General features: G+C 44.0%; 1 protein-coding gene across 2 annotated transcripts in view; it reads left to right on the plus strand.

Annotated features, from left to right (window-relative positions):
• Positions 1-22146, plus strand: part of LOC142195523 (protein-lysine methyltransferase METTL21E-like) — a 30760-nt gene that overhangs the window by 4743 nt on the left and 3871 nt on the right. The window contains exons 1-4 of one of the 2 annotated variants that reach the window (XM_075265376.1): positions 4817-5021; positions 6411-6466; positions 17226-17383; positions 21675-21792. In XM_075265376.1, the coding sequence (XP_075121477.1) occupies positions 6451-6466; positions 17226-17383; positions 21675-21792 (292 nt within the window). In that variant the 5' untranslated portion in view covers positions 4817-5021; positions 6411-6450. Of the gene's footprint in view, positions 1-4816; positions 5022-6410; positions 6467-17225; positions 17384-21674; positions 21793-22146 lie in introns of those variants that run through there. The other variant, XM_075265375.1, reaches the window with a different exon arrangement.

Consider the following 22146-nt stretch of genomic DNA (forward strand, 5'->3'; position numbering starts at 1 on the left):
ATTGTAGCTTCTATTACAGAGGTGACAAAGAAGAAGACCCACTTCTCCTGGACACCACAAGCAGATGAAGCTTTCTCTCATTTAAAGTTTAAATTCACCACAGCTCCAGTACTACGTCATCACAATCCAGAACTTGCTTTTGTAGTTGAAGTTGGCACTATCCTGTCTCAAAGATCAGGTGAGAAGGAGCTGTTGCATCCATGTGCATTCTTCTCTCAACAGATGTAGGGAACAAAGAATTACTCGCTATTGTTTTGGCATTTAAAGAGCGGAGACACCATCTTCAAGGAGCTTCACAACCTAGGATCACCACAACCTAGAGTTCAATATATCAGCTAAGTGCCTCTCCCCTCTTCAGACCCGATGGAGTCTATTCCTGAACCGCTTTAATTTCACAATTTCATTTCGACCAGGATCCTGCAATGGAAAAGCAGACGCTTCAGTTCCACCTACTCCCATTGTGCCTGAGGCAAGGGTTATAGGTATTATTCATCAAGGTGATTTGCTCGAGATCTTAAAGAGGACCTTTCATCACTTGGGGCACATGTGGTTTTATATACCGCTAGAAAGCCAACAGTGCGCTGAATTCAGCGCACTGTTACCTTTCATAATCTGTTCCCCAGGTGAAGAGCTATCGGTGCTTGTACTGTAGCTCTTCACCATCAGAAGGGCGTTTCTGACAGCAGGGGCGGATCCAGGGCCGGGCGAGCCGATGAGCTGAATACATAGGCGTTTAAAGCAGTAGCTGTCACAGCTCACCTCCTGCTTTAACGCTGAGCTCCGGCATTTGTAGCTGCGATGTGATGACGTCACATCGCGCCTACAACTATGTGAGCGAGTGAGACTGCAGAGAGAGCGGCAGGGGAGCGAGGGAAGGTGATTGATTGTTTTTTTGGGGGGGTTGTTTTTGTGTTTAAACATTATGGTGGAACATAATGAAGGGGGGGGGGAGAACGGCATGACACTGGGGCAGATGAAGGGGGGGAACGGCATGATACTGGGGCAGACGAAGGGGGGGGAGAACGGCATGACACTGGGGCAGATGAAGGGGGGGAACGGCATGATACTGGGGCAGACGAAGGGGGGGAGAATGGCATGACACTGGGGCAGATGAAGGGGGGAGAATGGCATGACACTGGGGCAGATGAGGGGGGAGAACGGCATGACACTGGAGCAGATTAAGGGGGAGAGAACGGCATGACACTGGGGCAGATGAATGGGGAGAATGGCATGAAACTGGGCAGAAACGGGGGGACATGAAAGTGGGGACAGAGATGGAGGGGGGACGTGAAACTAGGGGCAGATGAAGGGTGTACAGTCCTATGAAAAAGTTTAGGCACCCCTATTAATCTTAATCATTTTTAGTTGTAAATATTTTGGTGTTTGCAGCAGCCATTTCAGTTTGATATATCTAATAACTGATGGACACAGTAATATTTCAGGATTGAAATGAGGTTTATTGTACTAACAGAAAATGTGCAATATGCATTAAACCAAAATTTGACCAGTGCAAAAGTATGGGCACCTCAACAGAAAAGTGACATTAATATTTTGTAGATCCTCCTTTTGCAAAGATAACAGCCTCTAGTCGCTTCCTGTAGCTTTTAATCAGTTCCTGGATCCTGGATGAAGGGATTTTGGACCATTCCTCTTTACAAAACAATTCGCGTTCAGTTCAGTTTGATGGTGGCCGAGCATGGACAGCCCGCTTCACATCATCCCACAGATGTTCAATGATATTCAGGTCTGGGGACTGGGATGGCCATTCCAGAACATTGTCATTGTTCCTCTGCATGAATGCCTGAGTCGATTTGGAGCGCTGTTTTGGATCATTGTCTTGCTGAAATATCCATCCCCGGTGTAACTTCAACTTCGTCACTGATTCTTGAACATTATTCTCAAGAATCTGCTGATACTGAGTGGAATCCATGCGACTCTCAGCTTTAACAAGATTCCCAGTGCCGGCATTGGCCACACAGCCCCAAAGCATGATGGAACCTCCACCAAATTTTACAGTGGGTAGCAAGTGTTTTTCTTGGAATGCTGGTTTTTTGGATGCCATGCATAACTCCTTTTTGTATGACCAAACAACTCAATCTTTGTTTCATCAGTCCACAGGACCTTCTTCCAAAATGAAGCTGGCTTGTCCAAAGGTGCTTTTGCATACCTCAGGCGACTCTGTTTGTGGCGTGCTTGCAGAAACGGCTTCTTTCTCATCACTCTCCCATACAGCTTCTCCTTGTGCAAAGTGCACTGTATTGTTGACCGATGCACAATGACACAATCTGCAGCAAGATGATGCTGCAGCTCTTTGGAGGTGGTCTGTGGATTGTCCTTGACTCTTCTCACCTTCTTCTTCTCTGCCTTTCTGATATTTTTCTTGGCCTGCCACTTCTGGGCTTAACAAGAACTGTCCCTGTGCTCTTCCATTTCCTTACTATGTTCCTCACAGTGGAAACTGACAGGTTAAATCTCTGAGACAACTTCTTGTATCCTTCCCCTGAACAACTATGTTGAACAATCTTTGTTTTCAGATCATTTGAGAGCAGGCTGTCCATGCTCGGCCACCATCAAACTGAACTGAACTTGAATTGTTTTGTAAAGAGGAATGGTCCAAAATCCCTTAATCCAGGATCCAGGAACTGATTAACAGCTACAGGAAGCGACTAGAGGCTGTTATCTTTGCAAAAGGAGGATCTACTAAATATTACTGGCACTTTTCTGTTGAGGTGCCCATACTTTTGCACCGGTCAAATTTTGGTTTAATGCATATTGCACATTTTCTGTTAGTACAATAAACCTCATTTCAATCCTGAAATATTACTGTGTCCATCAGTTATTAGATATATCAAACTGAAATGGCTGCTGCAAACACCAAAATATTTAGAACTAAAAATGATTAAGATTAATAGGGGTGCCCAAACTTTTTCATAGGACTGTATATGTAACTGGGGGAGAGATGGAGGGGGGACATATAATTTACAGATGACTGTAGGAGGATTATACTGTGTGTGAGCACATGAAAAATGAATGAGAATCGATCAACATAAAAGTGGGTGGAGCTAAGTTTGCCGCGGCGCACTGCATGCGCCACACATTTTGTCCCTCATTCTAATCTTCAAAAGTCGGGAGGTATGGGTTAGATGCGCGAGGCCCTTAAAGTGGTATTCCCATGTCCCTTACTCACCAGTCTTCGCTGCTGTAAACTCTTCTTTTTTCCTGGTTTTCTTGCGTCAATTGGTAGGCGGAGTTTCATATGCAAAGCCAGCAGTGAGACGACATCGCTTCTATGCCGCTGGCCTTGCGTGCGCGCTCCCAATGCAGCTAATAGTACACAAATAAGGTCAGTATTATAAGTTGGTCAAACACAGCTAACTAGTTAAAAAAAATGCCTTAAAAACGCATTATTAGAGCTAATTCAGACCCCCTGGTACGTAGGGCCCCGCCAAAGTCAATTGCCCAAGGCCCCGCAAAGCCTGGATCCGCCACTGTCTGACAGTCTGTCAGGAAAGCCCTTCCTCACAGCAGCGCCTATAGCACTGTACTGTGTGGGGGGGGGGGCATTCCTCCCCATTCAGCATCACCACTGGGTGGTAAGCAACACCCCCTCTCACAGTACAGCACTATAGGTGCCACTGTGAGGAAGAAACGCCCTTCTGACGGTGAAGAGCTAAGGTCCTCTTTAAAAGCGACCTATGACACTGATCCATTTCTAGCACACCCGTCAGGGGATGTACACCTATTCCGTAGAAATCAAGTATTGATTGATGGACAGTGTCTATACATACATACATCTGAGGATTTGTACATGATTCCAGACTAGCAGGACACAAGGGAGTACAGAAAAGATATGAATTGTTATCCCATTTCTTCTGGCGACCCACCTGTTTAGAGCATGTGAAAAAATATGTTCTCTCTTGTGATACTTGTACCCAGTATAAGCCTTCACGTTCCTCACCAATGGAGTTGCTGTAGCCATTGTCCATTCCAGTATGACCTTGGAGTTCGATCCCAATGGACTTCATAGTGGATCTACCTAACTCGAAAGGAAAGACATCGATACTAGTAGTGGTGGACCGGTGACAGGTATCCCGACGTAATACAGTGACTTGGGCGTGTTAGATGCCCCCAGACCTGCTTCCCCTGCTGTCCCAGTTGCATTCCAGGGTGTTGGCATCATTTCCTGGGGTGTCATAGTGGACTTGGTGACCCTCCTGAGTCGAATGGTGGGATCCCCTGAAACGAAGCATTTTTCCCCATAGACCATAATGGGGTTCGATATTCGTTCGAATAGTCGAATATTGAGGGGCTATTCGAAACGAATATCGAATATTTTACTGTTCGCTCATCTCTAATAATTAGTCCTCTGGCGGTACGTTTACAACTTTCGGAAACAATGAAAATTCATCCTGTTTTTCACGTGTTTCTAATGAAAATTGCTACGGCCAATCCATTTCCCGAACAATCCTCTCCACTGCCAAATTCAGTTGAAGTTGATGGACAAGAAGAATTTGTGGTGGAAAAGATTCTGGACTCCCGTATATACAGAAATCGACTACAATATCTTATCAAATGGCATGGTGTGGAAGAGAACTCATGGGAACCGGTATCTAACATCAACTGATCAACTTTCTACTGATTAGTACCCGCCCTGAGTAAACCCTGATTGGACTGCCTATATATATATGTGACTCTGACACCTCCTGATTCGTGTTAATATTGTATTCAGTTAACCGAATACATGTTGTACACCCACGAGACCTCTTTGCTGGAGATCTTCTTTCAGTTCCTTGGAACTTCACCTTTGCTGGCCGCAAGCTCTCTGTAGCTTCACTTCAGATTCTGATATATGACGCCCTATTACTCTGGTCTTTATATACCTGCTTCCGGACGTGGGCTATCCGTGTGCTGTCTCCAGCTTCCTCTGCCTTACCTGACTACTGGACTCCTGCTCCCGTACCACCAGTAACGTGACATCAAGGTTGTGTTTAGAGCCTATCAGAACTTATTCTGCTGTATTGGTAATTATATTTATTTGGTAATATTTATAAAAAAAAATAATAATAAGTTTTATGTACATGCTGTTTCAGTGATAAACGTTTGATCAGACTGTGGAACTGTTTGTATCATTACCTTTGAATTCAGGGATAGGTATTGTGAAATCACAATCGGGAACCAGCAAGTAACAGGATAAAAAGCAGCAGCCAGTACATTTAGAGCAGGGGTCAGCACTCCACCTGCTGGGAAACTACAACTCCTAACATGCTCCATTCACTTCCATGGGAGTTCCAAGAACAGCAGAGCAAGCAAGCATGCTGGGAGTTGTAGTTTTGCAACAGCTGGAGTGCAAAGGTTGCCTATCCCTGATCTAGAATATGATAAAATTCCCATGGTTTATTTTATCAAGCATAATGGCTGAGAGAGTGTTCCATGTTGCCAGTGGCTTTGCAACACCTAAGCATGCCAAACTGTAAACCAGAAGTGTGGGGAAAAAATACCTTTTGTTCAAATTAATCCAACATGGATCTGTAAAGATTTTCACTCACTTTTGGCTGATTCCCGTGAATACATCTGTCACTGCCTCTGTTTCCTGTATCATGTTCCATTTATTGTAGTGATGATGCTGCAAGAAACTACTAAACAGCCAGACCTCATCTCCTGTGGCCTGGTCCATCACATTATTCCATGATGTACTGCCATTCATGTTTCCACAACTACCACCGCTACCACCACTCAGACATGTCCTACAGTCTGGTCCATCATATTATTCTATGTCGTACTGCCACTCATCTTAACAAAGCTGCACCACTCACCCAGTCAAGTGGTCACAGAGACCATGTGATGCTCCCTCTCCTCTGCATTTTCCTTTCTCTTAACTATGTTGAAAGCCATATTAGCTTACTCAAATGCAAATGTTTTGATTTTGTCAAAAAAACCTAAAAATTTGAAAAATTCTGGGCAAACTATGTGATATGGCATCCACATCACTGTTGTTAATGTCTGTTGCTGTCTTCCATCATAGGATGACAGCAACGGACATTAAATTGTTGTAGAGAACGGTCACAGACTCATTCTGTGCTTGTTTCCATTGACACTAATGTAAACAACATGGAGGAAGTTATCTTTTATCATGTTTGTTTACTTTTGTTATGGAAAATAAAGTCTTGCATTCTCTGCAACAGTTTAATGTCCACTGTTGTCATCCTATGATGGAAGGCAGCAATGGCCGTTTACAACGGTAGTCTGAAAGCCCCTTATGAATAGGTTTGTTAGTCACTTCACCACCACAAATATGTCTCTCTGAATCATGTTCCCAATAAGAATAATCTTTAATGACCTGCATTTAAATTCTACTGTAATTTTCTGCATGATATTTTATATATTATTCCATTTCTTTACTGTTCATACAGTGTATAGCCAAGACAAAGAAAATTCACCTCACCAGCAAAGATGGCAGATGAACAAGGTAATAAAAATTTCTCTTTTTCTTCTTTTCTTTTTCTCACCTGTCTTAAGCACAGATATCTGACTGTAGTTTATTGCACTTTAAGTTCCTGAATTCCTAATAAATTTTGCAGATTAGTTATAATAATAATTGGCAAAACAAATCTGTTAATTATGTCAATAAAAAAAATAAGGGTGCCAGATTTTACTGAAAGATTAACCTTTAGATACTGGTAACAGCCTTAGTTTTGTAAGATTAAATATCGGTGTACAAAATTTACTAATATGGATTAAAATAAGAGTACACTACATGTAGATGGGGTTTATCCTGTGCTATATTTCGGGATGGCCACTCCCATTGTCTGGTAAGAAATCCTATATAGGAGTGCCACCTGCAGGCTTAATTTAGGAATTACACTTAGATTTCACAGTAAATGCATAGTGAAAGGGCATGTAGATGTCATGAAGGGGCCCTTACTCCAGACTGATCATCTCCTGCTGTGGTGGAGTGGGTGCAAACAAGCAGAGAACATATATGACTCTAGACAGCAACTCAGCAACTGGGCCTTTGGATATAAGTCACTTTATTTTAAAAAAGGGTTGTCTATCGTCACTTAATTTTATTAACAATGTATCACCAATAAATTGTCAGGATTAAACAAGGCATAAGTATCTTTAGTATGAGAAGTGAATGGGACTCTGGCATACATTGCGGCAACTTTGACCTTATTCACATACAGTACAGACCAAAAGTTTGAACACACCTTCTCAGTTTTCTGTATTTTCATGACTATGAACAGGGGTGATCCTGCCCCTTTCGCCGCCCGAGGCGAACTACAGAAAGGCGCCCCCCCCCCTGCCGGGCGTAGCGGGGGGCGTGGCTTAGCGGTGGGGGCATGGCAAATCGAAGGGGGTGGGGCTTAGTGCCGTTCGCCGGCAGAGAGCAGGCCCGGAGACTGCCTGCTCTCTGCCTGAGCGTGAGGGGAGGCTGCTGGAGCAGCGCTGCTCCAGTGGCCTCCCCAATCTACCACTCCGTGCTAAGCCAGTCCAGGACAGCTTGTCCTGGACTGGCTTAGGTTAGCAAAAATGCTGCCCTCCCTGAGGCCCTGGCATAGCGCCGCCTGAAGCGCTCGCTTCAGGTCGCCTCATGGGAGGTGCGGCGCTGACTATGAAAATTGTAGATTCACACTGAAGGCATCAAAACTATGAATTAACACATGTGGAATTATATACTTAACCAAAAAGTGTGAAACAACTGAAAATATGTCTTATATTCTAGGTTCTAGATCTCAAATTTGGACTCATTAGACCAAACCACAGATTTCCACTGGTCTAATGTCCATTCCTTGTGTTCTTTAGCCCAAACAAGTCTCTTCTGCTTGTTGCCTGTCCTTAGCAGTGGTTTTCTAGCAGCTATTTTACCATGAAGGCCTGCTGCACAAAGTCTCCTCTTAAGGGTGCGTTCACACGATGTAACGTGCAGAGTGATGTGGCACGTATACAGCATTTGAGAGTTTGCACGCCATAAAAGCTCGGCGCAAAATAACGCGGCGTATACGATCCTAACTCCCATTGAAATCAATGGGAGCTTTTACGGCGCGCAAACTCTCACACGCCATATACGTGCCACATCACGCTGCACGTTACATCATGTGAACGCACCCTAACAGTTGTTGTAGAGATTAGAGATGAGCGAACACTAAAATGTTCGAGGTTCGAAATTCGATTCGAACAGCCGCTCACTGTTCGAGTGTTCGAATGGGTTTCGAACCCCATTATAGTCTATGGGGAACATAAACTCGTTAAGGGGGAAACCCAAATTCGTGTCTGGAGGGTCACCAAGTCCACTATGACACCCCAGGAAATGATACCAACACCCTGGAATGACACTGGGACAGCAGGGGAAGCATGTCTGGGGGCATAAAAGTCACTTTATTTCATGGAAATCCCTGTCAGTTTGCGATTTTCGCAAGCTAACTTTTCCCCATAGAAATGCATTGGCCAGTGCTGATTGGCCAGAGTACGGAACTCGACCAATCAGCGCTGGCTCTGCTGGAGGAGGCGGAGTCTAAGATAGCTCCACACCAGTCTCCATTCAGGTCCGACCTTAGACTCCGCCTCCTCCGGCAGAGCCAGCGCTGATTGGCCGAAGGCTGGCCAATGCATTCCTATGCGAATGCAGACTTAGCAGTGCTGAGTCAGTTTTGCTCAACTACACATCTGATGCACACTCGGCACTGCTACATCAGATGTAGCAATCTGATGTAGCAGAGCCGAGGGTGCACTAGAACCCCTGTGCAAACTCAGTTCACGCTAATAGAATGCATTGGCCAGCGCTGATTGGCCAATGCATTCTATTAGCCCGATGAAGTAGAGCTGAATGTGTGTGCTAAGCACACACATTCAGCACTGCTTCATCAAGCCAATACAATGCATTAGCCAGTGCTGATTGGCCAGAGTACGGAATTCGGCCAATCAGCGCTGGCTCTGCTGGAGGAGGCGGAGTCTAAGATCGCTCCACACCAGTCTCCATTCAGGTCCGACCTTAGACTCCGCCTCCTCCGGCAGAGCCAGCGCTGATTGGCCGAAGGCTGGCCAATGCATTCCTATGCGAATGCAGACTTAGCAGTGCTGAGTCAGTTTTGCTCAACTACACATCTGATGCACACTCGGCACTGCTACATCAGATGTAGCAATCTGATGTAGCAGAGCCGAGGGTGCACTAGAACCCCTGTGCAAACTCAGTTCACACTAATAGAATGCATTGGCCAGCGCTGATTGGCCAATGCATTCTATTAGCCCGATGAAGTAGAGCTGAATGTGTGTGCTAAGCACACACATTCAGCACTGCTTCATCAAGCCAATACAATGCATTAGCCAGTGCTGATTGGCCAGAGTACGGAATTCGGCCAATCAGCGCTGGCCAATGCATTCTATTAGTCCGATGAAGTAGAGCTGAATGTGTGTGCTAAGCACACACATTCAGCACTGCTTCATCAAGCCAATACAATGCATTAGCCAGTGCTGATTGGCCAGAGTACGGAATTCGGCCAATCAGCGCTGGCTCTGCTGGAGGAGGCGGAGTCTAAGGTCGGACCTGAATGGAGACTGGTGTGGAGCGATCTTAGACTCCGCCTCCTCCAGCAGAGCCAGCGCTGATTGGCCGAATTCCGTACTCTGGCCAATCAGCACTGGCTAATGCATTGTATTGGCGTGATGAAGCAGTGCTGAATGTGTGTGCTTAGCACACACATTCAGCTCTACTTCATCGGGCTAATAGAATGCATTGGCCAGCGCTGATTGGCCGAATTCCGTACTCTGGCCAATCAGTGCTGGCCAATGCATTCTATTAGCTTGATGAAGCAGAGTGTGCACAAGGGTTCAAGCGCACCCTCGGCTCTGATGTAGCAGAGCCGAGGCTGCACAAGGGTTCAAGCGCACCCTCGGCTCTGATGTAGGAGAGCCGAGGGTGCACTTGAACCCTTGTGCAGCCTCGGCTCTGCTACATCAGAGCCGAGGGTGCGCTTGAACCCTTGTGCACACTCTGCTTCATCAAGCTAATAGAATGCATTGGCCAGCGCTGATTGGCCAATGTATTCTATTAGCCTGATGAAGTAGAGCTGAATGTGTGTGCTAAGCACACACATTCAGCTCTACTTCATCGGGCTAATAGAATGCATTGGCCAGCGCTGATTGGCCAGAGTACGGAACTCGACCAATCAGCGCTGGCTCTGCTGGAGGAGGCGGAGTCTAAGATCGCTCCACACCAGTCTCCATTCAGGTCCGACCTTAGACTCCGCCTCCTCCAGCAGAGCCAGCGCTGATTGGCCGAATTCCGTACTCTGGCCAATCAGCACTGGCTAATGCATTGTATTGGCTTGATGAAGCAGTGCTGAATGTGTGTGCTTAGCACACACATTCAGCTCTACTTCATCGGGCTAATAGAATGCATTGGCCAATCAGCGCTGGCCAATGCATTCTATTAGTGTGAACTGAGTTTGCACAGGGGTTCTAGTGCACCCTCGGCTCTGCTACATCAGATTGCTACATCTGATGTAGCAGTGCCGAGTGTGCATCAGATGTGTAGTTGAGCAAAACTGACTCAGCACTGCTAAGTCTGCATTCGCATAGGAATGCATTGGCCAGCCTTCGGCCAATCAGCGCTGGCTCTGCCGGAGGAGGCGGAGTCTAAGGTCGGACCTGAATGGAGACTGGTGTGGAGCGATCTTAGACTCCGCCTCCTCCAGCAGAGCCAGCGCTGATTGGTCGAGTTCCGTACTCTGGCCAATCAGCGCTGGCCAATGCATTCTATTAGCCCGATGAAGTAGAGCTGAATGTGTGTGCTTAGCACACACATTCAGCTCTACTTCATCAGGCTAATAGAATACATTGGCCAATCAGCGCTGGCCAATGCATTCTATTAGCTTGATGAAGCAGAGTGTGCACAAGGGTTCAAGCGCACCCTCGGCTCTGATGTAGCAGAGCTGAGGGTGCACAAGGGTTCAAGTGCACCCTCGGCTCTCCTACATCAGAGCCGAGGGTGCGCTTGAACCCTTGTGCAGCCTCGGCTCTGCTACATCAGAGCCGAGGGTGCGCTTGAACCCTTGTGCACACTCTGCTTCATCAAGCTAATAGAATGCATTGGCCAGCGCTGATTGGCCAGAGTACGGAATTCGGCCAATCAGCGCTGGCCAATGCATCCCTATGGGAAAAAGTTTATCTCACAAAAATCACAATTACACACCCGATAGAGCCCCAAAAAGTTATTTTTAATAACATTCCCCCCTAAATAAAGGTTATCCCTAGCTATCCCTGCCTGTACAGCTATCCCTGTCTCATAGTCACAAAGTTCACATTCTCATATGACCCGGATTTGAAATCCACTATTCGTCTAAAATGGAGGTCACCTGATTTCGGCAGCCAATGACTTTTTCCAATTTTTTTCAATGCCCCCAGTGTCGTAGTTCCTGTCCCACCTCCCCTGCGCTGTTATTGGTGCAAAAAAGGCGCCAGGAAAGGTGGGAGGGGAATCGAATTTTGGCGCACTTTACCACGTGGTGTTCGATTCGATTCGAACATGGCGAACACCCTGATATCCGATCGAACATGTGTTCGATAGAACACTGTTCGCTCATCTCTAGTAGAGATGTGTCTGCTGCTAGAACTCTGTGTGGCATTGACCTGGTCTCTAATCTGAGCTGCTGTTAACCTGCGATTTCTGAGGCTGGTGACTTGGATGAATGTATCCTCCACAGCAGAGGTGATTCTTGGTCTTCCTTTCCTGGGGCGGTCCTCATGTGAGCCAGTTTCTTTATAGCGCTTGATGGTTTTTACAACTGCACTTGGGGACACTTTCAAAGTTTTCCCAATTTTTCGGACTGACTGACCTTAATTTCTTAAAGTAATGATGGCCACTTGTTTTTATTTACTTAGCTGCTTACTTAGATGCAATAAGCATCAGCTTAATCTTCCATACAATAGGTTTCAGGTTTATATCTCAGCAGGCACAAGGCACATGGACAAGTTCTGAATTAAATAACTATATTAAGGCGTCACCTAAGCGCACTCCTTGACTGCACTGCATTGGAGGTAAATGTATGAGGCCACTTCCCCACTGTATCCTGTGTCCGAAAGAATCAACATCAGACACAAGAACATAGCATGTCCTGTGTACATTTTCCTACAAAAGTACGGTAAATGTCACTTTTTATAATTTTCTTCTACTGACAATGTATCAGTGTATACCTTTATATACTAGTACATTATTATAGTAAAGAAGAATACAACTGAAGATTTAGATGGAAAAATGTTTCCCATAAACAGCTGACCCGACCATACAGCAGTTCCTAAATTTATATCCCAGCAGGGACAAGGTACAAGATTGAGCTCAGAATTAAATAAATATATTAACCTTTTCGCTGCCAAGGGTCTCTGGAAATTTTGCACCTCCAGTAGCCAGAGCAATTTTCACAGTTTTGAGATGAACAAATCAAACCTAAATTGCAACATTAAAAAAGCATCCAACCCCCCCATACCTATATATTTTCTTAAAGTAGACACCTGCAGCATTGTCAGAATGCCACTTGGTACTGTATACGAACAGGCACCTTCATGCAATTTTGATTTAAAGTGAATGTTTTATGAAAAAATGCAAATAAATGTATATTAGTTGTTAAAAGCAGAAACCAAACAAAAAATTAAATGCACCAAACCTCCTAAAAATAAGAGTTCAACATGTGCAGAGTTCATACATATCACTATGGCCTGAACCCGCATGCACGTGTCTTCAGAAAATCGCTAGAACTGGAAGGAACAAAATTCTGCTTTGAAGCTGGAATTGTTAAAAAAGTATCATCCTATAAAATGTAGGGATTACACACCATGGAAAGTAAGTGAACCCCTAAACCCTATATATTTTTTGAAAGTAGACAACCTGAAGATTACAAATGTCTTAATGGGTCATCGATAGCCACATCCACCTTCATGCAACTTTGCGACCAACAGGGCCGGCGTCAGCGCACGGCATAGTCGGGCAAGTGCCGGGGCCCACAGAGCCTCTGGGGGCCCCCCGGCACTTGCCTGTCACAATTTCAGCTCATCGGCGTCCGTCCGCCGATGAGCTGGAATACATACGCGATGCAGGAGCTGCGAGATCAGCTCCTGCTTTAAAGCTCCGGCCCGGCTTGCGTGTGTAGGCGTGATGACGTCATCGCATCACGCTTACACACGCAAGCCGGGCCGGAGCTAAGCAGGAGCTGATCTCACAGCTCCTGCATCGCGTATGTGATTGGAGGGAGAGAGAGAGGAGCGTCGGGGGATCGATGGAAGGTGAGTGTAAGTGTTTGTTTGTATTACATATTAAGGTGAAACATAATGAAGGGGGCCCATGAAACTGGGGGGCAAATGAAGGGGAGGGGGGGAACGGCATGACACTGGAGAACATGAAGGGGGTGGGGAGAGAACGGCATGACACTGGGGAAGATGGAGGGGGGGAGAACAGCATGACACTGGGGAAGGGGGTGGGGAGAGAACGGCATGGAACTGGGGACAGAGATGGAGGGGGCCCAATGAAACTGAAGGGGCAAATGAAGGGGAGGGGGGGAACGGCATGACACTGGGGAAGATGAAGGTGGTGGGGAGAGAACAGCATGAAACTGGGGACAGAGATGGAGGGGGCCTAAAGAAACTGGGGGGCAAATGAAGGGGAGGGGGGAACAGCATGACACTGGGGAAGATGGAGGGGGGGAGAACAGCATGACACTGGGGCAGATGGAGGGGGTGGGGAGAGAACGGCATGGAACTGGGGACAGAGATGGAGGGGGCCCAATGAAACTGAAGGGGCAAATGAAGGGGAGGGGGGGAACGGCATGACACTGGGGCAGAGACGGGGGACATGAAACTGTGGGCAGATGAAGGGGGAGAACGTGATGAAACTGGGGACAGAGATGGAGGGGGGACACGAAACTGGGGGCAGAGGAAGGGTGTATATGAAACTGGGGGAGAGATGGAGGGGGGGCATATAATTTACGGGTGACTGTAGGAGGATTATACTGTGTGGGAGCACACAATAAATGAATGAGAATGGGTGGAATCAACATAAAAGTGGGTGGAGCTAAATTTGCAGCGGCGCGCAGAGCGTCTCGACTCCCCCACCTCCTTTACAAGGGGGCCCACTGAGGCTCTGTCGCCCAAGGGCCCATAAAAACCTGGAGCCGGCCCTGGCGACCAACACAATTTTTTGAAAAAATACGCTAAAACACATATTTGCACCTAAAACTCATGTTCAATCTCACATTCATATACAAAATACTTTTAAAATAATAGCTTATGGTGTATACAATGTGTATATATACTATATGTACAGCAAACATCAACTACAACAAGAGCTCGGACTCCCAAAAACACGAATACAGAAGACAAGCAGGATTTTGCTGTTCACTAATATGTTAAAAAGCTATACTGCATCTACCAAACTGTGACTGTGATACCAAAATCTAACTTTTTTCAGAGTACACAGCATACCGTATATAAAAACACAATTTAATAGTTTATATATACAACCACCTTCATTGAACTTTGCCGCAAACAGAGATTGCTAGCAAAAATTGCGCAAAAATTCAAATTTGCCACTAAAGTGCGGCTCAAGAAATCCCTTTCTGCAAACATAATGTACTGTCCATAAAACTGCAATATGTGAGGAGTTCATACATACCACACATGTATATATTTACAGGGGCGGGTGTTAAAGAATCGCCAAAATTGCAGAAATGCGCCATCCCATTTTGTGCATGCAAATTAAATAGGACTTTACATAAAAATGTTATTTTCCATCCCCCTATAATAATTTTAGCAATCTACACGTTCATCTCTAGTGATAATCATTATTACTATTATTTTAGTGTGTAACGGACATCACTAGAGACGTATTTTACTGTAGAAAGCTCAGGTATAGACAGGACAGGGATTGGGTGAAATGTAAACTTTATTTGCGACTTTATGTATATGTTGTGTAAGTGTTTGGTGCGACTTTTTTTTTTGGCTCTGTGACCAGGAAAATGGTAAACGTCTGGGTCACAGTGCCAACAAAGTTCCTGGTTATGTTCAGGAGGTATAACATAAGAATACCCCACTAGAAAAGCTCAGGGGGGAATTACATTATAACTGTATGTGACAATCAGAGACAAATGTATAGTATACGCTCTGATTGGCAGGAGAAGGGTTAATAGGGACAATAGAGTCCCTGCCACCCCCCTCCTGCTGTCACATACAAGTTATGCAGAGAGTCAGATCGTTTCTGTCTCTCTCTCTGCTGGGCTGCTCCGTGTCCCTCTTCCTTTCTTGTTAGATTAAATTGCTTGCTTAGACAGGAGGGGGGGACAGTTTGGAGCTCTATATCTTTGGACTGCATCAACATATCTTGATGCTTTCAATTGCATTTTAAAGAGGAGAATCTCATCTTTAAAATGATATCAAGAACTCGATGATTGGATGTACAGTTTTGGAGCAATTCACTGTTGAAACGCTGTCGGGAATTGAGATCTACAGTTGGATCTCAATGCCAAATAGTGTTTTCAACAGTGAATCACTACAAAACTGTAAGTAAAATCATCAAGTCCCTGGTATCATTTTAAAGATGAGAGTCTCTTCTTTAAAATGCATTTTAAAGCATCAAGATATGTTGATGCAGTCCAGAGATATCGGCATTAGTAGGGAGTACGTAGTAACTACGTCCTCCGCTACTGAAGTGCCACCTTGGGAGCACGTACAGCGTACGTGCCTGGCAGCAAAAGGGTTAAGACATCCCCTGAATGCAGCCAGAGTGCCAATAGGACAACTCCTCCATGCACTATGTTGGAGGTAAATCTACATTTCCCACTGCCCTGTGGCAGTGTGCCAAGTGGGGGGCAGAAATGGGCATATTATACCATGTCAGCATCAGTAAAGTGGCTTTATACCTTGTGGCAGCCATGAAGGGGGCATTATATCATGTGAGGGCTAGGAAATGGTGTGTCATGCCATGTGTGGTCCAATAAAGCGTGTATTATACCGTGTGGGTACTAGTAAAGGGCTGATCAGCGTGTGAAGCTTTTAGTTTTCCGCTGTGGGGTTTTGGATGACCAAAAAAGTAAAAGAAATCCACCTCAATTCCTCTTCATTTTCTGCCAATTGAACAGGCCCTTAAACATCCTTGACCCTCTGAGAACTACAAAGCCCCAGATCCTCAGGACCTGCTGAGAGTTGTAGTTTTAGTCTTTCCTCCTTCATCATTTTTCTGCTATGATAGTGACGGCTATATTGACTGAGATAAGAATCTCAGCTGTTTAACCCCTCAGATGCTGTTCTGTCTCCTCTTTTGTTTACTTCCAGGATGTTATCTTGGCAATTGGAAGTCAGTTTTCTATTGATCCTCATTTTCTCCTCAATTCTTTTCCTCTTCTATCAGAACCAAAAGTGACATCATTCCAGTTCACACCACAGCCACATTTTGGGGCTATTTTCAACTATTTATCCGGATCTGTGAAAATTGTTGATTATAATGTTAATCTGTGTTCCCTTAGTCCTAACAGCAGCACAATATGGGGTATTTCTGCCCCTGTGTGCTGGCAGGACAGGCGGACATTTTTAATTAGCATAAATAATGCGTGACTATACTACCCTATTAGAGGGCTAGAGAGACCTCCCCCCATGTTAGTTATAAAGAAAAAAAACAACAACTCTATATTGGGGGGGGGGGGGCAGCTTGTGCTGCTGTTAGGACTAAGGGAAAACAAATTAACATAATAACTATTCCCTTATATTCTACTAGCAGCACAATATAGGGATGTAGCAAGCAGATCCCCTAGTTAGGGTTTTCTCACTCTACAGCACTTAGAACTGTACACCCAATGGCAGCAGCCACTGACCCTGGAATGTGAGTTGTGTAACCACATGTTTGGCTTGGTGGAAGTGGTATGGTATGAGTAACAGAAGATTCTGTGCCCTAATGGTGGACTTGTACTATGGAATACGACCTCTGATTGCCTCGGTGGTCTCGCCAATATATGCCAAGTTACAAGGGCATCTGTTCATGGTGAATGACATTGGTCTCCATTTAGGGTTCCTAGTTCTTTATCTTTGTATATCCAGTTGATTTTCTTTTTTCAGAACAGTACATTTCTTTAGAAATTTGGAGTAAAAGTTAAAAGGAAATTCAAAATAACAAATGATGTTATGAGTTATAAGATATATACTCGGAACAACATTCTAATATTAATTTTTTTATTCTGTTTTTGTTCAAAAAGGTCATGAGAATGATGATATTATAGTCGAAGAAATTCTCAACCGGCGATATGTACCAGTTTCTCTTAAAAGCGTTGCATGGGAAAGTTTTATCTTTGCTGGACATGAGATAAAAATAGTGGAATCAACAGATCTGTATGGTGCTACGGTTTGGCCTTCAGTAAGTCAATTCTCATGTTTTAGAATAGTACTGCAGACACTGCCAGCTCTTTGGCATTGTAACATTTACACAACGCATAGCAGTGATTACTCTCCTCTTGGAAAAAGCAGATTGTATGAAAACAATCTGAAATATCCCTCAACTGTAGATATTAGAAAAGATTTCATTTATAGGGGGCATTCACACTACCGTTGGTGACCGTCAGCAGTGTCCGTAGCTATTGTCCGTTACAAGATTTTAGCAACGGACATTAGCTGAACCGTCAGTCCGTTAAAATTTCCATTCATTTCAATGGGATTTTATCTTGTGTCCGTTTGTACACAAGTCTGTTTTTTTTTCCGGTGGACAAAAAAATCCTACATGCAGGACTTTTCTGTCCATTATAAAAAACCAACGGCAAGTGTCCGTTATTTTTTTTAACATTGAAGTCTATGGGCAATTGTCTATGGGACTTATAACGGACAGTAACTGACAGCCATCAGTTAGTGTCAGTTTGTGTCCGTTATGACAGGTGTTATTGACTTGCTACAGACTGACAATCTGTTCTGTGGGTTTTTGGTATAGCGAGTGGATGAGATTATATATATATATATATATATATATATATATATATATATATATATGGAATCGCTCAGGTAGACGCTTGTAGCAGTGCAGGAAACAGGGACACAGACACTGGGTTGCACACATGTTCAGGCTTTATTCACTTGCAGTGCATTCACTGCCTTTGCAAAGGCACAAATAACCAAAACAAAAACCTCCTCGGCTGAGAACTAACTTAAACATAAAGAACTTTTCCCTGACTATACAGGAGACTGGCTACCAGTCTCCCACCTTAGCAACAACAACGGGTGGCACAGTATCTGCTCTGTAGATTCAGTTTGGACAGGCCAGCTCTGTCAGTGTGGTGCCACACTTCCCAGTCCTCACACACAGATTTTATCAGGCCTTGATTAGTCAGCTGACCTCCCTGGTGTAGGTCTTTACCAAACACTCTTTAGGTGCCTGGCTGGCACATACCTGTCTTCGCAGACCACATCCTTCACTCTCTCACTATATATACAGTGGGGCAAAAAAGTATTTAATCAGTCACCAATAGTGCAAGTTCTACCACTTAAAAAGATGAGAGGTGTCTGTAATTTACATCATAGGTAGACCTCAACTATGAGAAACAAAATGAGAAAACAAATCCAGAAAATCACATTGTCTGATTTTGTAAGAACTTATTTGCAAATTATGGTGGAAAATAAGTATTTGGTCACCTACAAACAATCAAGATTTCTGGCTCTCACAGACCTGTAACTTCTTCTGTAAGAGTCTCCTCTTTCCTCCACTCATTACCTGTAGTAATGGCACCTGTTTAAACTTGTTATCAGTATAAAAAGACACCTGTGCACACCCTCAAACAGTCAGACACCAAACTCCACTATGGTGAAGACCAAAGAGCTGTCAAAGGACACCAGAAAAAAAATTGTAGCCCTGCACCGGGCTGGGAAGACTGAATCTGCAATAGGCAACCAGCTTGGATTTAAGAAATCAACTGTAATTAATCAACAATAATTAGAAAATGGAAGACATACAAGACCACTGATAATCTCCCTCGATCTGGGGCTCCACGTAAAATCTCACCCCATGGGGTCAAAATGATCATAACAACGGTGATCAAAAATCCCAGAACCACGCGGGGGGACCTAGTGAATGAACTGCAGAGAGCCGGGACCAATGTAACAAAGCCTACCATCAGTAACACACTACGCCGCCAGGGACTCAGATCCTGCAGTGTCAGACGTGTCCCATTGCTTAAGCCAGTACATGTCCGGGCCCGTCTGAAGTTTGCTAGAGAGAATTTGGATGATCCAGAAGAGTATTGGGAGAATGTCCTATGGTCCGATGAAACCAAACTGGAACTGTTTGGTAGAAACACAACTTTTCGTGTGGAGGAAAAAGAATACTGAGCTGCATCCATCAAACACCATACTTACTGTAAAGCATGGGGGTGGAAACATCATGCTTTGGGGCTGTTTCTCTGCAAAGGGGCCAGGACGACTGATCCGGGGACATCAAAAAATGAATGGGGCCATGTATCGTGAGAGTTTGAGTGCAAACCTCCTTCCATCAGCAAGGGCATTGAAGATGAAACGTGGCTGGGTCTTTCAACATGACAATGATCCAAAGCACACCGCCAGGGCAACGAAGGAGTGGCTTTGTAAGAAGCATTTCAAGGTCCTGGAGTGGCCTAGCCAGTCTCCAGATCTCAACCCTATAGAAAACCTTTGGAGGGAGTTGAAAGTCCGTGCTGCCAAGCGACAGCCCCAAAACATCACTGCTCTAGAGGAGATCTGCATGGAGGAATGGGCCAACATACCAACAACAGTGTGTGCCAACCTTGTGAAGACTTACAGAAAACGTTTGACCTCTGTCATTGCCAACAAAGGATATATAACAAAGTATTGAGATGAAATTTTGTTACTGACCAAATACTTATTTTCCACCATAATTTGCAAATAAATTCTTACAAAATCAGACAATGTGATTTCCTGGATTTGTTTTCTCATTTTGTCTCTCATAGTTGAGGTCTACCTATGATGTAAATTACAGACGCCTCTCATTTTTTTAAGTGGTGGAACTTGCACTATTGGTGACTGACTAAATACTTTTTTGCCCCACTGTATATATAATCTGCTACTGTTTTGATCAGGTAATCTGCTGTCAGTACAATTTCTGTGGACTTAGTCTTAGTTTGTACAAGATTATCAACTACATTCTGTGAATTTTACAATGTTGTCATCTAGTTCTACAAACATCACATGCTTTTCAGAAATCTTGGCAATGAGCGCATCATCTGAAGAATGTTTTCCTGCTACAGTCTGATATTTTTGCATCATTGCTGTCATCCACAGTATTTTTAGAAGACAGACATGAGTTTTTGGAGTAGGTTTAGTACCAGTCAAGAGTCATCTCGGCCACCTCCAGCTGTCTGCAGCCTCTAATCGTCTAGTGTGACATACATGGTTATTAAGTCACATTAATTACACTTCCAAAACACAATCCATCAATACCCACTAATTCTAGTTGTTGTGTTGTTCCCAAAGACATGAATAGCAGTAAGTGTAGTGCAGTTAGCTAATAAACAAGACATACGTATGATGCTATTGGTCTGCTAGAAATGATATTTTAATGTACATGTACTGAGACCTACTACAATTTGATTGTATGGTACATTGTCTGTTCCAAATGCCCAGTGCCCATTTTTTGCTGCATAAATGTATCTTAGAATCATGAAACAGTTTGGATTCTTCATTTGTGCATGTCTATTTATGAGAGTGCATATACAGTGTTTTGTCAAAGATGGGGCAAGTTGTTCAAAAATGGAGCACCCAGCATGATTAATTGCACACAGTTAACTTGGCACGTGATGACTCGTCTAATCCATACTTCTTTTTCTAAATAGTTTACAAAGCTGTAGAACTAAATATTATATGTGTCCAAAACACATAATAAATTTGGCACATTATATGTATCAATTTTTGTCATAATTTGTGACATAATGTTACTTTTTTGGTAGAATGTATTAAAACTTAAAGGGGTTGCACAAGAGTTGATTTTTATGATCTGTCTCTAGAATCAGTTGGGTATCACATTAGTCACCCCCACTGAATAGTCGCTGGTCCTGCAAAGTATATGTAACCAGAAGCAGACATTTCTATACATTATGTAGTGCTGTGCTGGGGGAGCGGAGTTGCAATAAAGCAGAACAAACACCATACAGTGTATAGAGCTATCTGTTTCTGCCTCCTTAGGGTAGGTTCACACTGAGTTTTTTGGTCAGGAAACTGACTCAAATTCCTCCTCCAACAAACACCTCACCATAGGACTGTATAGTGAGGTGTTATTTGGAGGATGAATTTGAGTCAGTTTCCTGACCAAATTCCTGACCAAAAAACTCAGTGTGAATGCAGCCTTACACTGTGCAGATCTGTGGCCATAGCAGCTGATCGGTGGGGGTGCTGGGTGTCAGATTGTTACAGATCAGATACTGGTGACCTATCCTAAAGATATGCTATCAATCTCAACTCTTGGACAACCCCTTTATAACTTGTTGTAACAAAAAATAATTCAGTATTGACAAAAGCAACCAGTGTTCATATTTTTAGGACTGGACATAGGAGTGATCTGATTACTATGAAAAGCTTTGACATTTTAATAAAACTGTTTTTATGCATAAGACCCAATGTGTTTATTATCTTGTTTCCGAATGCAATCATTTGACTATTATGATCTTGTTTCACAGGCTCTTGTGTTGTGTTATTTTTTGGAGAAACATGGAAACCAGTTATGTATAGAAGATAAAAACATAATTGAGATAGGATCTGGGACAGGGCTAGTTGCGATTGTGGCGAGTCTACTTGGTAAGTATTTCTAAATGGCCATCAATGTAACCATAGAAAAACTTGAGTCTGGTGGATGTTAACTGAGCTTTAGAAAATAATTTCACAATTTGTGTCTATTTGTAAGACTAAAAATTATATATGTATAATTTTTTTCTTGCATAGTTCTTGCATCTCTGGTGAGATGTTTTCCCCTACTTTGGTGTATTTTCCTATAGTACACACATCATATAATGTTGCTCACATTATGTTTTTGCCCTTCGTTTGTTATAAATCCAACGGTGACCTGTAAAAGATGCCATACTGTTGTATGGAACAGAATAGTCTTCCATGCCATCCCATACCTTTTTTTTTGTTATACTGGCATGTACTGAA

The sequence above is a fragment of the Leptodactylus fuscus genome, chromosome 2 (genome assembly GCF_031893055.1).
Source record: "Leptodactylus fuscus isolate aLepFus1 chromosome 2, aLepFus1.hap2, whole genome shotgun sequence".
NCBI lineage: Eukaryota > Metazoa > Chordata > Amphibia > Anura > Leptodactylidae > Leptodactylus > Leptodactylus fuscus.